We start from the raw sequence: 19,878 nt of genomic DNA, 5'->3' as shown, positions 1-19,878 counted from the left end.
TTAATTTAGGTATCATATTTTAAAATTCCCCTTCATTCTTGGTCCTCCTTAGCCATTTATCTTGAAAGGCAGTATGGCACAATGGTTAGGACTCTGGACTCTGGAGGCAAAAGACATGATGTTCAATTCCTGTTCCTCCACTTAATAACCTAGGTGAACCTTGGCAAGGTACTTAATTTTTATGCCTCGCCTTTCCCATCTGTAAAATGGAGGCAATAATAGATTCAATCTCATAGAGATGATGTGAGAGTCAAATGAATGTGTGGCTCACGGTGTGCACTCAATAAGTGTTACCTCTCATTTCCCACAAAGGGAATGTGCATGGTGATAAATTAAATACTGCATAATTTGGCACCTATTTTTTCCAATCATAAGCCCAAAGAAGTAGAGAAACTCTGTGGACCAGAATATATTTTGTTGTTACAGTACAAATGAGGAAATATAATACGTTTATCATTCACTAGTGAGGTCGAAATGTATTCTACAAACTAACATAGAAATGTGTCATTTATGTGAAAACAATAGAACATGGTATACCGAGTCATAGGTTGTCGGGCTGATTTCCCACAAGACCTTATATCCTTTTTATGAATCTTAAATTCTACCGTAGAGAGGACAGAGTTTACTTGAGGAATGGAAACAGGTTCATTGCAGCTGGCATATAGTGTTCAAGGTAGGGAGTAATCAAAGATGAGGCTGGAATAGTAGGAGAGGCTAGACCAAGAAAGGCCCTGCAAGCCGTGGTTAAGACTTGAGCCCAAAGGCAATGGGAGGCCATTAAGAATTTTTAAGTACATACAAATAGATCTGGGTTTTCCAAATGTCATTCTGCTATGTTATGGAGATGAATGAAGGCGACAAGAGTGAGAGACTGAAAGGAGTAAAGGGTAATGCCCAGCTTTTCCTGATCAAGATATAAGGTCCCGGAATGCAGAGACTGTACACGTCACCTGGCTTCCATACAGGTTACTTAGTCCAGTGGCTCTTATACACTCGGTATAAAAAGTCCTTAACTATGTGTTTAAGTAGTGCCTGAAACATCATTTTTTAAAGAAAATGGCCTATACCATACTAAAAGACTAGAAAATCATAATATGCTAAATGTATCAGTAGAGAAATGCAACCCTGACCACTAATCACTCTAATAACTTATGTCCCCACTTAAAAATAAGCACGTTATGTAGAAGTCCTGGAATCCTGTGATTCTAAAAAGAAAAGTCATAATTAGAGGACTCTGGGGATATGGTGGCAGTGACACTTTTTTTTCGTTTTGAGGAAGATTAGCCCTGAGATAACATCCATTGCCAATCCTCCTCTTTTTTGCTGAGGAAGACTGGCCCTGAGCTAACATCTGTGCCCATCTTCCTCTACTTTATATGTGAGACTCCTGCCACAGCACGGCTTGACAAGCAGTACATAGTCCACACCTGGGATCTGAACTGGTGAACCCCGGGTCACCAAAGCAGAACATGTAAACTTAACCACTGCACCACCAGGCTGGCCCTGACACTGTTGTTTTTGAAGCTACATAATAACATGCAGCATAACCAAAAACCCCTGGACAACAATAACCAGCCAAAGAGAGATGACAGCATTCAGAAAGCAATTAGAAATAAAAGGAAAAAAGTCATTTCATAAACAAAACTAAACTAGAACACAAGAGTGAATAAATATGATGGAGAAGCAGAATATGAGAATATAATGAAACATGGAAAATGCAAAGGATAAAACATTAAAAATAAAAAGAAATAAAAAGGACCAGAGAGAAAGTGATAGCTACAGAAGATGTGAAAAGAAGATCCAATATATGTATCACAGAAAAACTTTGAAACAAAACCAAAGCAATGAAACAAAATAAATAAGAAAAATTATAATTGGAGAAAATTCTGGAATTTATTTTAAAAATAATAAAAACTACCTATTGAAGGAGCATATTTCATCCTTGGGAAAAAACACGTAGAATGACCAACTTCAGAATATAGTTTAGTCAAATTTCTGGGCTTTAAAGAAAAGGAAAATATATATTGAGTATCTAGGCAGAACCAAGTCACTCACACATGAGAGGAAATCAGACTATATCAGACATAGAAAACAATGCTTCATACAGACAATGGAGTATCATGTTTAAGACAGCTAATGAAAGAATATGAGCCATGGATTGTATTTTGGCAAAAGGCCATGGACCAACTGTTATAATATGCAGGAACTCAGGGAATATTGTCCCCATGAGCCCTTCCAGAGAAATCAACTACAGAAGAAACTTCAGACAAACAAGAAGAATAGAAGAGCACTGACTTCAGATCTGATGCAGATCATTACAAACATGTTTATTTGTAGAACTGAAACTAAATGAACTGAACTAGAACTGAAACTAAGAAGACACTATGGTATTGAATGGCTGTATAAGGATGTAGGAAAAAGAGAATAAATTTGATTTATTCTGATTGTCCTATAGGTATCAGCAGAGTAATCACTGACTTCAAATTAAATGCTTGGGAGAGGGATGACAGGGGTGGAAGAGGTTACTAGTTAACTTCAGTGTTGCCCATGGTGGGGAACCAACAGCAAGTAGCCCCTCACAAAAAGGGGAAATGGACTAAGGCTGTTATATAAGTGTATTAATATAATGGTAATTATTAGGGGGGAAAAAAAAAGCCTTCCTAAAAGTCAAACAGAATACCAGAGTGACAGCAAGAGCAAGAGAAAAGGAAATGGAAAAGCAGGGAGAGGGAGAAAGATATGTTTGCTTATGGTGTAGTGGTTAAGTTTGCGCACTCTGCTTTGGCAGCCCAGGGTTTGCAGGTTTGGATCCCAAGTGTGGATCTATCACTGCTCATCAAGCCATGCTGTGGCGGTGTCCCACATACAAAAAACAGAGGAAGACTGGCACAGGATGTTAGCTCAGGGCCAATCTTCCTCACAAAAACAAACAACAAAAACCAAACCAAAACAAAAACAGAAGAAAAGCCAATGGAAGGATAAACCATAAATAGAACAAAACAAAACAACAGCTTTGAGGAAGCAAAGGAATAAGTGGAGGGGACTGGGTAGAAGCTAGACTTCTTTGAAAATTTCTTGTGGAGATTTGATTGTGGAATCTGTAACTATTTTGATCTTATTATAAAACAAAATTAAATACATTTTAAAAAAGCAGTCTCTGTGAATTAAATGAATCTCACGAACCTAATTACACATTGGTATCTCTATTGACAGAGACACTATTTCAAGTAACTTTAAAACACAGGAATTGACTGCATATTCCTAGTGAAATATATACAAAAGTACAAAAAGAATAGAAAAAGGAAAATCTTAAACAACTTTTAGGAATTATTTTATTGGTGGTCATGATGGTATGGTAATTCTGAGACCATGGTGTGTGTATGGTGTGTCAAATTAATAAACAGAAACCTCATTAAATTGGAGTCAGGATGCCAACGGGGGAGCTCTTATGCCCTAAGACATAGCAGAGCCCAAGAGGAAGAAGAAAAAGTTCCTCTTCTTGACCGGCAAGCAGCTTAGCCAATGAGAAACTGTCATGAGTCAGCCAATGAAAAGCCAGCACACCTAACTCTTTGTTTATCACAGCCCTCCCACCTTTCTCTTCTTCTCTATAAAACAGGTTCTCCTCCCTTGCTGCGGGGGGACTTGCAAATGGCTTACCATGGTTGTAGACCCCGAAGTGCAATTCTTTGCTGATCCCAAATAAACTCATTTTTGCTGGAGAAATAACTTGCTGTCTATTTGTTTAAGGTCAACAGGTGGGATAAGTAAAACGAGTAACTTACCGGTGTCGTTGAGAGGTAATATTTTTAATGTTGAAAAAAGACATTAAAATCAATGATGGAAAGTACAAAAAGAATGAAGTCTTGAATTTGAACTGGAACTATCAGTATGAGCCAATATGTTAAAAAAAAAAAATTCTAACTCATTTCACTGAAAAGGCCTAGAAATAATGACATCCCTAACAACCAGACCGTGGTTGCTAAAACTATTTCCCAGAAAATGAAGCAGCACTTCTTAAAGAAATGGCTGATTCTTGGTCTAAGCCGGGAAAGGCCCAAGACAGCCCAGAAAATGTAAACATACTAGAAAGCAAGGAAGAAAGCAGCGCCTAGGAGCAAGGACACAGATTCAGGGACTAATTTAAATAATGTATTGCCCAAAGATGGGCCAATTTTAACATCAGTTAGGATAATAACTAATAGATTGAAACACATTAAGTGTATATAAATCAATGAGTTAAAAACAAAATAGAATAAAATTTCACTGGTCACCTTTGGAAAATGTAAGGAATAAACTAATTTTGAAAACAGATAAGTAAAGGGGAAAGATCAAGTATTTATCTTGCTTTCCTACATGATCTGTACCTCAAAGTAATGACGGAGTTGAGGACGGGAAGTTTTTAACAGAAGTAATCCAAGCAGTAAAAGTGAAATGATAGAGTTAACACATCGCCATTATAAGCCTTAATGAATGAATTTGAGCATTATGGCTAATAAATCATAGAAAGAGACGAGGAAGTGAGAGAAGTATGCAATATTACCTCTGAAAGGGTCTTGTCAAAATAAAACAAAAAACTGAGCCAGAATCTAATCAATTCTCTAGATCTAAATACCAGTAACAGGAAACGCACGGGACACAGCACTATGTTATATCAGCAACATTCCTCAGATATGGGAAACTTCATAAGACAAACAATCTGACTTCCTCAGCCAAAAAATTTCAAGGAGAAAACAAAGAAGGGAGGAGGATTTATAAATCAAAGGGAACTTAAGAGAGATATATTCATCAATTATAACAGATAGATCTCATTTGGATACCAATTCAAACAATGTACAGGATCAAATATTTTAAAATATCAGAGAAATGTGACTGTCAACTGTTTGTATATATCTATACACACATATGCATACATACTCATATATATGAGGGAATTATTGCCTTTTTTATCGATGTAATAACGGTATGTGACTTTTTTTATAAAGAGGCTATTAATTTTTAGAGGAACGTATTGATGTATTTCAGTTGAAATAATACGATAGATGGGTTTTGGAGTCAGAGGAAGGAGTGGGTGGGATATAGATGATGCAAGGTTGACCACACATTGATAATTATTTAAGCCAGCTGATAGATACACTGAGTTTATATTTCTCTCTGTATTTCTGCATAAGATGAAATTTCCCATAATAAAATAGTTAAAAACTGCTTTTCCCATCCTCACATCGCAAGTGAAAGGCATCTTATCAACTCTTGAGACTACTAGGATAAAGTCATCATAGGTTTTTCAAATCTTAGTGAGACTTCACAATTTTTAAGTGACCAAATTTGAAATTAAATTATCTGTGAAGTCTGTCATCTAGTCTGTATACACCCCTGGACTATAACTTGATATAAAAAGATTACAGAAATCCCTATCTGAGGTTTATTGTCCTTAGAAAGGATAATGCATAGTTTTTATTCCATCTTTCTAATTAGTAATTTAAGCATATGTTCAGCATTTAACTCTAAATGTTTGCCTTTTCCCCAAGCTCAAAGACAGCTGTCCAAGATTTGAATGCCAGAAAACATTTAAATATCAACATCTGTTGAATTATGTTAATTTAGTGTAATATAATTGGGCATGAGTTGGAATTTATCAGAAGTATATGAAATAAACAAAGGTAAATTTCCAACAATATCTTGATATACAAACAAATCACTATGGAGTGATGAAAAATATTTCTAAAGAGGAAGGGCAAGGAAAAATACTGATTATAAACAAATTGATTCTTTTAAAAACATAGTTCTAACACTATGGGACATTATTTTATGATTTTTAAATTTCTTTTTTAAATCATGTCATAACTGAAAGGTAATGAAAGTTAGCTAAAACAAGTGATCATTAAATATTTAACATCTGAATATTTTTATAAATGATTAAGTAAAACATTAAAACATCCTAATTACACTTGTATATGCATTCAATTTTTTAGATTGCAGGATGATTCCTGTTCTATTATGAGCAATTACATACCTCAAAATTCAAGAGTTGATGTGATCTGTTCTACAAACATTAAATAGGATTTTTAAATTGAAAGTGTTGTCGACTTGGCACAGGGATTTACCAGGTTTATTGTGGGGACTATAAGGGACAAATTATCAAGTAGCAGCTGTTGTTTATTGTATTGCTGATGTAAAATATTACTCTTTACAGTGATTCTTTTACTAATAACTTAGGAAAGCTTGTTGTTTGGGGAAGTATGCTGGCACATACACACATTGGAAGAACAGATCCCCAAACGTCCCCATAATGAAGTGATAACCCAGGCAGCAGGAGTGACACAAGCTGTTGTGATGTGGCCCTGTAGGTGTCTCTTCATTTCCTAGGGGAACCATCTTTGGGAGTTAAAGGTTAGTTCTGTGTCTGTGCCATTTAATCACAGGACCAATTTGGAGAGTGCCAACTGCGAAACAGACACCTGTCCTTAAGGAAATGGACCTCTGACGACAAATTTATTTCAGCTACAGGTCACTGGAACAGCTTTCATATGCTAACTATTTTCCATTATTAGTGACCATGGCCAAATGCAACGGCTGTCCGAAAGGGGAGAGGCTGTGCCTACTTTTAGTCATTTGAAAAGGTCTAGTTCATCTACCAGATTTCTAGAAAGGGAGGTCACCGTAATGAGTGTTTAACTGGGAGTCCTGATTGCTTTCTTATTTACCACACACTGGACACATCACGTATTTCCAAAGGACAGATCTTATTTTTTTTGTGTGTGGGTTATTCATACTAAACTGAAAAGCAACCTCTCAAAATGCTAACTGACTGATAACTAATTTTATTTAGGATAATCACAATTTAAAATAACTCTATAATCATTAGTTTAAAATTTTGGCAAGGAAGGTTAGAATTTCAGGATGCCAAATGAACAGGAGGCATGAGAACTGGCAATTTGAGGATACTGCATTGTTTTAACAGAATAATTTGGTCATATAGAGTAAAAGAGATTAATTAAATCCCTTAGAAACTATTTTATGTTGTCCATGTGTTATGTTTCCAATTATTCTAAGTATCTCTGTACCTAGAAGCTATTCAAATTTTTTTTAATTAGAACACATATGCAACTAAACGTATTCCAATTAAACAAATATGGAATGTATACATTCTAATTAAAGGGAATATGTGAATATTTTCTTTTTGTTCATTCATGCATACATATGAATGAGTTAAAATAATCTAAAAGACACTTTTCTATCTGGAGGATCAGATAAACTTTTATAGAACAATGAAATTTAATGCAAATTTTAGGTTTAAAAAATAATAAAGTACTAAAATTTTTTTAAAAAATAAAAAAGTAGTTTCAAGCCATTATATTGGACATACAAATAGAAAGTACATAAAATATATAATGTTGAGTGATATAACTTGCTTTAAAATATGGTGTTGAATTATCAGTTTTAATAGGACAAAGGAGGATTTGTTTTAAAATCCCAAATCTACTAACACAGGACAGGCAACTTCTCATCTTAAATAATTAAAATACAGCATCATTTTGTTGCTCTATTTAATTTTGTTGATACATTTCTGTGAAAGGCAACACTAAACAAATATAGTCCATGTCATTAAGCAGTACTCTAATGAACTGTTATCCTCTCCCAATTTATTAACAGCTGCTCAAAAACATAGTAATTAATAGTTTCATTTATTTTTGGCAAACCTGCAAAATGACAAATAGTTTTGTATCTGTTGCAAATTAGGTCTCCTTCCCAAATAACAGATGACTCCATGGGGAGGGCTGAACAAACTGAATCCTTGAACATCTTTGGATCTTTAGAAGATCAAATAAAGAACAGCTGTAATTCTATTTGTCACATCTGCAACAAAATACAGGGTCTGGATCATCACAGGAAAACAAATGTGGTCCGTGTGAATGTAAACAGGAATGGTCTTTCAACGCGATGGAGGAAGTTTGACACGAATGTGAGTGTGTGAATGTTATGGGATTTATTTTGATTCTCTGATTAAATTTATTGTCATCTTTTTCATTTTAGAAGGCTCTTTTTACTACTAATCAGCCAAGATGATGGCAAAAACAAAAAGTTTATTTCTTCCTCCTCACTGTGAATTGATGAGAAGATATCAGAGCACATAGCATCCAGGAATGATAAATCATTTGGCACTAAGTAGATGAAAAATGTAATGCTTCTAAGAAATAAGTAAAAGTGAATTAACAAACAGGTGTTTCTAAAAGGCATTTAAAAATATTATGTAGAATTTGATAATAGCAAGAAAAATATTTTATTTTCAAATTACATTGGAAATATAATTTCAAATACTTAAGTTCAAATTACTTATCAGACTACTGGATGATTTAGCCTTTGTGCTTCTCAAGAGTAAATGACAAAAATCATGTAAATAAGAAAGCAGGGAAAATTCCCAAAAAAAAAAAAAGATACCAGATCTAAAAGGAAAGGCCCTGACATGATTTAAATAATTTAGTAAAGTTGCTGTACACTAATAATCCTTTTGTATGGATTCTTAGAACAATAAAGACTAATCATAAACACAAAAATGTGTTAAAAAATGCACAAACTTTTCGAGAATGTACATCACTTAGTATCAAACATCGCTTGATATATGTTTTACTGACTTTCAATTGGGGTAGACTCTATTAAACTTTTTGGTACTAACCAAAGGCTATGACAGGAGAAACAATATGAAATGATTTAATTGTACTTTTAAATGAGGTGAAGGCAGGGGGAAAAGATCTTTGCAATTCTGAGGAGTTTAAAATCATATTTGAATACTGAAGTAAAAAATAGATATCAAGTCTGGAATGTAAGAGAAAGATACAGGTTGAAGAAATAAATCTAGATGTCACTAGCATTTCTATAAAACACTTAGGTGCATTGCCCCAAGGTTTAGCTGAGTGTGAGCATGTGTGTGTGTTTCACTTTGGCTAATAATCTATTGCACCCAACGATCACTCAAAAACCATGCCTCTTAATTATTAAATATTGACAGTGACAGGTAATAGGTATTGGTTTTTAAAAACAACAATTGTATACGCTTTCATGCATTTATTTATTGAAATAATTTTGTGTTTTCCTACGTTTTTATTTATGTTGTTAAAGGTTTTAAGGTATGTAAACATGAAAGAAAGGGATGAGCAAACTCAGACACACTTACTCATTCAATATTAGATGAGAGATAAGATACACTAAAACTAAGATGAAACTTTATATTACGAAAATGGACAGAGAACACTGAAGAAATGGAAGAATGACTGGAAAAAAAAAACCCAGTTTGATTAGACTAGTCAAACAGAAGTATCAGATGAAATAATCAATAAGATATAAGCAACATGGAAGAAAGTCAGACAGGAAACAGGTACCCTCAAGCACTGCAATGCAAAATCATGGCAGCATATATCAAACGAATATGTGAGGATAATGTGATGATGCAAATTTTTCACATCCAGTATCTGACACACATACTCCATGACAAGGGCTTCCCACAGGGAATAAAAACGAAGCAACAGACTAAAAGGAAGATGTCTAAGACCAATATCACTTGAATCAATTAGATTAAACTATACCTCTGTTAATCATTAATGTTTGTTTAAATTAGTTTACATTATACCTATGTTAAGAATCAGTCAAAAGTTTGATTATAGGATCCATTAAGTATCATCTCTGAGAAGAACGAGAATGTTAATTATGTTTACAATAAACATATGATCAAATAAAATATTTCGTTAATAACTATTAGGAGATGATGGAAGGGCACGCCATGATGATCACTGTTGATGGGAACTGAATCATGGGAGGATATACGTCAAGAGTGAGAACCAAGTTAAGAAATCCAAAGGAAGGCTGCCCTTTAGGAGGAGGAAGTATAGGAAACCCTGAAAAACAGAGTCCACTGCTCATGAACTGGAACTTCCTGAGAGAACCGACTGAAATTATTAGGGCGAGTCATTGGGGGGGACCTTTGTTTCAAGGAGACCTTAACAGGTTGTCACCTCCTTGGTACTGTTAGACATAAAATAGCCTAAGAGACAACTGTCCTGCATCCATCAGTGATTTAAAGACCCCTGATGAACACTGAAGTCAATGTGGCAAAAAAAGGAGAAATGCTCGGAACTGGACACCCAAAAAATTACCCAACTGCATGAGTGTTAGTGGCACTGGTAAATATGTCCCTTATACCTTTCCATGAAGGTGTGGAAAATTCCCCCAGGAGCTGAGGGTGATATGTATTATACTTCGAAGGCTAACGCCATGACTGCACAGCCCTTTATCATCCAGAGGTCCAGTGAGGAAAGCCCACGTCAAGAGTGAGTCACACACTTCAAAATCTCAGCTTTGAGCTGTTAACAGCAGACCGCTTGGGTACTTAGCTTTTCTTACCTGCCTGGTACATTTTGGGAGTAAACGATCCTAAAATTTACTAATGCATGACAGTTCTCTTCTCTAACTTTTCTGTTTTTCCACAACATCCAAAAGGGAGAAGAAAAGTCAAGATGCTATTAAAAATACTAAGAAAGAAAATGACTTTCAAGGGAGGAACATGAAAAAATGCATATAAATAAGGAAGGTGAAGAATTTTTATCTTGTACTTAATATTAAACTTGATAATCAACTTGATAAACTCCTTGTGTTTATCTCACCTTTACAAATTGCCCCATGCCTACCACAACTGATACCCTCAGAGAGACAAGAAAGTACACTGCATCCAGAAAACAAGACAAAGAGTATATCTGCAAGGAATGTTCCAGAAACAAGGCGAGCTCTTGCGAATGAAAAAATAATTTTTTTTACTCAATAAAAGGTTTGGAACATAATGCTGATAAAATTGCCTGGAAATCTTTGAAGAAGACAAAAATATATCAAAGAAAAGGTAAAAAAAAATTGGAGGCTCATCTAAGGGTGCTCCAACATCCAAATAATAGGAGAACAGAGAAAATGGCAACCAATGAGAACTAAAAGACATTGGAGCCATGCCTTCCAACCCCTGAGGCAAAACGGTTTCCAAACTGGAATTCAATTCCCAGATAAATCAATCAATGTGAGACTAGAATAAAGACATTTTCAAACATGTGAAGTCCCACAAATTTAACCACGCCTGTTCTCTTCTCCAGAAAGCTCAGGAAAAATAATGGAGTGGGATCCAGGGAACAGGTAATCCCACATAGGAAAGAGATGAAGAAAATCCCCAGGATGATAGTGAAGAGAAATCCCAGGACATCAGATGTGCAGCAGGTCCAGATAGTAAACGGTCCAGAATGGATCTTCAAGAGGGATGCCAGCAAGAAAAAGACTCAAAAGAAGTTATACTTCTGTGTAGAGGTGGTTGATGAATTGGGGACAGGCACAGAGAAAACAAGGCCAAAGAAGAACAAGACCATTATCTCTAGCACAACAGAAAAGTTATACATCTATGAATAATATCTACACCCATAACCATATTAATGCAAACACTGAATACTGATTTGGTCTGAATATTATAACTATTAGGGAGAAGGAGGGAAAGAAATGCAGATATGGTGTGTGTGTGTGTTGTGTATGGAGGGCACACAGCGGGAAGTTAAGAACTTCAAGAAATAGTAATATAAGCATGTACTTTAGGTCAATACTAGAAGAAACAGCTGAGAGCTGAAAGCAGTTTCTTTTGAAAGGTGAAGTTAGCGAATGGGGAAGGACAGGCCTGAGGCCTGCCGTACTTGGTTATAAGTCTTACAGAAGGATTTGGCATTCTAAACTATATACAACAAAAACACGATGAAAAATAAAATTTAACAAGTGCTTAGGAAATACACAGATGGAAATAACAATATCATACTTGTAGTAACGGCTGACATTTGAGCTTTTACATTTTAAATGCCTTATAGGCATGAACTCATGCATTCCCTACAAGGATGCTTTGAGGCAGGTACTACCATTTTCTCTATTTTACAGATGAGTAAACTCAGGGACAGAGAGGTTAAGTATTTTGCTCAGGATCACCCAGTTAGTAAGTGGTGAACTGGGGTTAGAAGCCAGGCGCTAAAATTCCAGAGGCTGCACACTTATTCAGGGCACTCTACTGCTGTAGAATCAATTTTAAATTCATTCTACAAATAGTTTACGCAACAAATATTCATTGCCTATGTCATCAGGCACTGTTTTCTTTTACTTATTTTTTTAATTGAAAATGGCTCTCTTTTTTTTATTGATGTATAATTGATATACAACATTATATTAGTTTCAGGTGTACAACATAATGATTCAGTATTTGTATATACTGTGAAATGATCACCACGACAACTCTAGTTAACATCTGTCACAATATATAGTTTGAAAACTTTTTTCTTGTGCTGAGAACTTTTAAGCTTATTCTCTTAGCAACTTCCGAATACGCAATACAGTATCATTAACTACAGTCACCATGCTGTACATTACATCCCCACGACTGACTTATTTTATCACTGGAAGTGTGTACCTTTGACTCCCTTTATCCACTTTGCACACTCCCACACTCCTCCTCTGGCAACCACCAATCTGTTCTATCTTTGAGCTTATTATTTTTTTCTTTTTAGATTCCACACAAATATAGAATAAGTGAGATCATAAGGTATTTCTCTTTCTCTGTTCAACTTATTTCACTTAGCATAATGCCCTCAAGGCCCATTCACGTTGTTGCAAATGGCAAGGTTTCATTCTTTTTTATGGCTGACTAATATTCCACTGTGTGACTATCTATCTATCTATATATACATACACACACCACATTTTCTTTATCCATTCATCTGTCAATGGATATTTAGGTTGTTTCCAGATCTTGGCTATTGTAAACCTTGTTACAATGAACACGGGGGTGCATATATCTTTTCAAGTTAGTGTTTTCTTTTTCTTTGGATAAATACCCAAAATGGGATTGCTGGATCACATGGTAGTTCTATTTTTAATTTTTTTCCTCCATACTGTTTTTCATAGTGGTTGCACCAATTTACATTCCCATCCACAGTGCACAAGGGTTCCCTTTTCTCTACCTTCTCGTCAGGCACTGCTTTTGGTACTGGGGATATACGAGTGAGTACAGCAAAGACCTTGTCCTCAGGAAGCTTAAAGAGAGGGGTAACAGAGACAATAAGGAAGACACACAAAGCAGAGAATGATGGTATCAGTGGAGTGGGCCTTTCCGACACTGAGCAGAGACTTGAAGGAAATGGGGAGCAAGCCACATGGATAGTTGCAGGGAGAGTGTTTTAGGTATAGGGAACAGCATGTGCAAGGGCCCTGAGACACGAGTGAGGTTGGTGTGCTGGAGGCACCGTGCCAGAAGCAAGTGCATAAGAGTTAGAGTAGGAGGAGATGAGGTCAGGTAGGAGGCAAAGAAGGGCAGGGCCAGATCACATATGGCCTTGAAGACTGAGATAAAGGCTTTGGCTTTTACTTGGAATAAAATAGGAAGTCATGGAGGATTTCATTAAAAAATTTTTTTTGAAGGAGCTTTATTGAGGTGTAGTGTCAATGACACATATTTAAAGTATACAGTTTGATAAGTTTTGCCATACAAATACACATGTGAAACCATCACCACAGTCAAGATAACGTAGATACCCATCACCTTGTCAACAGTTTCTTTACGATGATTTGCAATCCTTCTCTCCCTCACCTCCCCAGCCCTCGTCCCATGCCCATGCAGCAAGTGATCTGCTTCCTGCCACCATGTGTTAGTCTCCATTTCCTAGAATTCTACATAAATGTATTACCTGCACCAATTCTTCATTCCTTTTTATTGCTGAGTTGTATTCCACTGTATGAATATACCAGATTGTTTACCCATTTACTTGCTGATGAACATTGGAACTGTTTCTTTTTCTTAACTATTATGAATAACACTGCTAAGAATATTTGTATACAAGCCTTTTAAGCATTCACATGGACCGTACAGTAGGTCTATATGTATCACTTTAAGAAACTTCCAAATTGCTTTCCAGAGCATTTGCACTATCTTAGTTTCCCCAAAACAATTCCATTTCGTCTACATTCTGTATGGTCAGCCTTTTTCATTTTAGCCATTGTAATAGGTATGAGCGGTACCTTATTGTGGTTTTACTTTGTATTTTGCTAATGAATAATGATGTGCATATTTGCAATCCACCTATCTTTTTTGGTGAGGCGTCTATTCAAACTTTGGCTTCTTTTTTAATTGCTTTGATTTCTTATTGAGTTTTTAGAATTCTTTATATATTCTTGATACGAATCTTTTATCAGACACATTATTTGCAAATATTTTCTTCCAGTCTGTGGCTTGCCTTTTTATTTTCTTAACAGTGTGTTTTGAAGAGCAGAAGTTTTCAATTTTGATTAAGTCCAATTTATCAATTTGTTCTTTCCTGGATTGTGTTTCGGGGTTCTATCTAAAAGTCTTTGCCTAATCCAAGGTCACAAAGATTTTTATGCTGTGTTTTCTTAGTTTTACATTTTTAGGTTTTGTATTTAGGTCCATGATCTATTTAAGTTTGCTGTATGGCTTGAACCAAATTCGTTTTTTTGCAAATGGATATCCAGTTGTTTCAGCACCATTTGTTGAACAGTATTTTTTCACCACTGAATTGCCTTTGTACTTTGTCAAAAATCAGTTGTCTGTGTATGTGTGGGTGTATTTCTTGACTCTGCTCTATTCCATTGATCTATTTTTCTATCTTTGCACCAATACCACACTTTCTTTATAATAAGTCCTGAAATCAGATAGTGTTAGCGTTTCAACCTCATTTTTTTTTTTAAAGTTTGGCTAAGTCCTTTGCATTTCCATATGAATTTTAGAATTAGCTTGTCAATTTCTATAAAACAGTCTGATAAGATTTTCATTTGGATTGTATTAAATCTATAGATAAATTTTGGGAGAACTGACATTTTAAGAATATTGTGTCTCCTGACCCACGAGCAAGGTATCTCTCTCCAGTTAAGCAGTCTTCTTTAATTTCTCTCAGCAATGTTCCATACATCAAAAAATATGATGAAATGCTTGGGGATAAATCTGATAAAATATGAGTAAGACCTATACAATGAAAACCATAAAACACTGCTGAGAAAAGTTGAAAAAGATCTAAATATTTGGTTCTTAATTATGTGTTCTACTTCTTGCTTCATATGGTTAACATTGTCCTGATTTCTTTTAGTTAATATTTATTATGCTAATTTAAAATATTTTGGTTTGTTTGTTCTAATATTTCTGCTTCTCTTGGAATCTGTAATCCAACATATAATTTTTCTTTCAAAATGGCTGTTCTCAAATGTCTCATTATCTTGCCCTACCAGGCAGTGCTACGGGGAAAGGCCAGTCTGCTGTGTCAGCTCCAAGCTGTTCAGTGATTGGGCTGAAGGAATCTTACTTAGATCAGAGAGGCCCTGGGACCTGAGGACCACCGTCATCACACCCCATCTCACAAAAGAACTCCTCTGGTCAGGAAAATTCTCAATCCCTCTCCTCACTCCCAGAGAGAATTAGAAGTGTAATTCTCCAGCTTCTTGGTTTATAGGAGCTGGAGTGAAGACATGATAATTTGTGACCTAGTCCCATCAAGCTTTCCCACTTCCTCACAAATACGCCACTGCGAGCTACTCTGGGCATACTTCTAAACAGACTTGGACCAGAGGTCTGAATCTTTCTCTATGGGGTAGACATCATTTGTCCCAAGGCAATGGCCAGTGATAAGCAAGTACAGAATTCCAGAGGTTCTCCTCACACCTCACTCTCCCTTACCCAGGCTGCACTGTCTCCTGCCTCAAGTCGAAGCCCCCCACCCCACATGCCCAAGTTCAAAACAGCCTCCCACCCCCTAACACCAGAGGCTTCCTGTAGCTTTCTGTTTCTTTTCTCTTTCTAAATTCCTCCTGAGTTGATCTTGGGGAGAGAAGCAGTAATCTTAATAGCTCAGAATCATGACAGGAACAGGAACAACACCAAATTTCTAATATAAATATTTAAAGTAGTAAAATTTCCTGTAATTACCATCTAACTGCAACCCACACGTATAGATATTATCATTATGATTTTTTGACACGTGAGTTATCTAGAAATGCATTTTTTTTTTTTTAAAGATTTTTTTTATTTTTTCCTTTTTCTCCCCAAACCCCCCCGGTACATAGTTGTGTATTCTTCGTTGTGGGTTCTTCTAGTTGTGGCATGTGGGATGCTGCCTCAGCGTGGTCTGATGAGCAGTGCCATGTCCGCGCCCAGGATTCGAACTAACGAAACACTGGGCCGCCTGCAGCGGAGCGCGCAAACTTAACCACTCGGCCACGGGGCCAGCCCCTAGAAATGCATTTTTTAACTGTAAACGTTTAAAAAAATTATCTTTCTGTATTTGATTTCTAACTTAATCACATTCAAGTCAGGGAACAGAATCTTTATGATACACATTCATTAAAATTTGTTGATATCATTTTATGGCCTGGTAAGTGGCCAATTTTTACAAATGTTGCATGTGTCTTTGAGAAGAATGTGTTTTCTCTAACGGTTTGGGTGAAAGGGCCTACCAAAAGCCACTATTAAATCTGTTAATTTTGTGTTATGCAAATTTTCTGTTTACACATTTTCTGAAGGCTTAAACCATCAATAATATGAGTTATGCTGACATAGGAGCACCGTGATAGTGGCTCAGTGAGTTTGTCCATGTACTAATATTGATATTTGCTTTATATATTTTGAGGCTCTTTTACTAAGTGTCTATAATAATAAAATTATCAATCTTTTTGGTAGGTTGAATCTTTTATCATTAAATGGCTTTTTAAGCTCATTAAGGCTTTTGTTGTTAAGCACTTTTGTCTCACGTGAGAGCTTTATTTTATAGAATATCTGGTACATCCTGTTCCATCCTTCAGTGCTCCATCTTTCTTTGTCATTATATTTCAGGTATATCTCTTATAAAGAACATATAGCTAGATTTTAAAAGAAAAATCAAATCTGCTTAGTTCTTCTTTAAGCTGACAAATTTAATCCATAAATATTTATTGTGATTACTGATATATGAATTCGATTAAATTATCTAACCTTGTTTTCGGTGTCCCATTTTCTCCATGCTTTTTTTTCCTCTTCCTTGATTTATTTTAAATGGCTTTTTGGGGGGTAATACTCTAATTCCACCACTGCTGTCCTCCACTTCTATCGATGTAGCATTTACTCCTGATATTTTACCGTGAATACTCAATACAGTCTTAGCAAGTATCAATCTCTTAAAACATGAATGAAGTAAACATCCTAAACAATTCAAGGACCTTAGATTGGACTTTAACTATAATCGCCAATACTGCCAATTTAACATGTTAGTGATATCTGCTATTTTAGACTGTCTTCCGAAAAGTCCTACAAATTACATATTCTTCTTATTATTATCCTTTTATATAAACAATGGTTAAATTGACCTAAATCTTTATCAATTTATCGGGTCTGCATTCATTCTTGCATCTCAGACTTTCCTTGGGAGATCATTTTTTTGAAAAACATCCTTTAAAAAGCCAAGGTCTGTTGGTAGTAAACTTTCTTAGTTCTAAGAAATCTGAAAATATCTTTACTTCATCTTCATACACGAAAGATGTCTTTCTAGGTACACAGTTTTAGGTTGACAAGGTATTTTCCCTCAGTACTCTGAAGATGAGTCCACTGTCTTCTGGTTTCATTGTTGCTACTGAGAAACCTGATGTATAGCTGTCATTCTTTTGAAGGTAACTCGTCCTTTCTCACTGGATTCTTTTAAGATTTTCTTTTTGGTTTTGGTGTACTACAGTATACTACAAGGTGTGGATTTCTTTTTATTTATTCTACTTGATACTCACTATGCTCTCTGCATCTGTGTCTATGGGTTTATAACTTTCACCAGTTTTGGGAATTCTTAGCCAAAATCTCTTCAACATCATGTTTTTTTAGCCTTCTATTCTTTCCATCAAAGACTCTGATCAAATATATCTTAGACCTTTTCTGTGTCTCTTAATCACTTTTTAATTTTTCCATCTCCTTGTATTTTTATGCTATATTCTGGCCTATTTCTTCAGATGTACTTCCATTTCACTAATTAGCTCTTCAAAGATTATATTGCTTATTTCTAATAATTACATGTTTTTTATTCAATTCTGCTGGATTAATTCTAATAATGATCTGTTGCCTGCTCATTTTATTTCTACAAACATTTTATCCATAGTTATTTATAATCTGTATTTATACAGATTATAATTACAATCTATGTTTTATAATTTTAGGATCTGCATTCTTAGAAATAAATATAATAGTTTTAGGCTGACTATCAGTGATGGTCAACTTATTATATGTTTAACAATTTTTGATTGTCTAAATTAGGCATGTTGGATAGGATTCACATTAACTTCTGCAGATATCTAGTGGGTTCCACGTTAGGGTGAGTTTGTACAACATGGTACTTCAAAGCCATATTGCTTTCTTGGGAATATTATGCACAGTGGCTAGTACACTAAGCAACGGGAAGTCATGGGATGCAATGGTGGCTGCTGAAGCCAATTATCTTGTTAAAAATTGAGTAGGTTAAATCTCAGGGCAGTAGTTCTGATCAATGTTCTGATAGCCATTTTCACCTAAACAAAAATTAAGTTTTCAGAAACACCACATGCAGAATTTGAAAATATATTGTCTAAAACAATAAACTGGGGCGAATTCTTTCAATTAAAGAAAGAAAATAACATCAACTCAACAATATAAAATGACCAAGAATCCAGAAGCACTTTTTTTAAAAAAAGAGTATATTTTCCATAAAATAATTTATATATTATTGGAATAAATATACATGTTGCTCTCTCATAAAGTTTAAATACCATTTAAGTTTGGGGAAAAAAGATTAATTCTACTTTTTCTTTTGTTTTGAGGAAGATTAGCCCTGAGCTAACTGCTGCCAATCCTCCTCTTTTCGCTGAGGAAGACTGGCCCTGAGCTAACATCCATGCCCATCTTCCTCTACTTTATATGTGGGACACCTAACACAGCATGGCTTGCCAAGCGGTGCCATGTCCGCACCCAGGATCCGAACGGGCAAACCCCGGGCTGCCGAAGTGGAATGTGCGAACTTAACTGCTGCGCCACCGGGCCAGCCCCTAATTCTACTTTCTTAAATTAAAAAAATCAAATAATTATTCTAAATCTTGATAAAAAATTCACTACTTATGGGAGACAGAAATTTTCTTTTCTTTTAAAACTTCAGTCTTTATTTCTTACCAGCTTTTAAAAATACCAATAAAATGGTATCTTTCTTTTCATTAGTAGAAATTCTGAAATAGATTCTTATAAAGAATACATAAAATATTTAAAGCTAGCTCTTTAGAACCAAAAGCAATCCAACTACAACTCACCATATTCATATCTGTATGAAAAAAATGGCCCATGACTTAATGATCAGAATTAAAAGGGATTTTGAATTGCTTACCTGCTGGCTGTTTTCACAGAACAGGTTTTCTTGTGCCCTCTTTCCGCTCGGTTATCTCTCAGAAGCTGATGCTACACAAAATGTTAAGACAAAGTTGTAGAAACAAAAATATTTTCATTATATTATTCTGTAAGTAAAAAAGTACTCTTCTAATTCAAAGGGACACTATTTGGTCACTTGCATTACTTTTTTTTTCCTACTGGTTTCTCCTAAAACAAAGACTACTACTTTCGCTAGGGATGCCCTCGACATTCTTGTAACCATCTTAAGAGTTGCCGGCCATTGCTTCCCTGACAGCTAACCCACTCTTAAAGTCACTTAATATACAGCCGAGAGCTACAGGTCTAGAACTCAGTTCAAATACTGGGTCTCCAGAGTGGTCCTGGTTAAAATAATGTAACCTCCTTATCAATGGCCTCTACTATTCCATTTGGCTGTGAATTTTTTTTTTTTTAGATTT

The 19,878-nt window shown here is 35.5% G+C and overlaps 1 protein-coding gene across 2 annotated transcripts in view; it reads right to left on the bottom strand.

Moving 5' to 3' along the window:
• Positions 1-19,878, bottom strand: part of GPATCH2 (G-patch domain containing 2) — a 221,449-nt gene that overhangs the window by 69,809 nt on the left and 131,762 nt on the right. For both annotated transcript variants that reach the window (XM_008526700.2, XM_070602484.1), the window contains exon 8: positions 19,419-19,489. In XM_008526700.2, coding sequence (XP_008524922.2) covers positions 19,419-19,489 — 71 coding nt within the window. The remainder of the gene's footprint in view (positions 1-19,418; positions 19,490-19,878) is intronic.

This window comes from Equus przewalskii, chromosome 31 (assembly GCF_037783145.1).
Source record: "Equus przewalskii isolate Varuska chromosome 31, EquPr2, whole genome shotgun sequence".
Taxonomy (NCBI): Eukaryota; Metazoa; Chordata; class Mammalia; order Perissodactyla; family Equidae; genus Equus; species Equus przewalskii.
The sequence above is the reverse complement of the archived record's forward strand: the minus strand, read 5'-3'. Positions and strand labels throughout refer to the sequence as shown.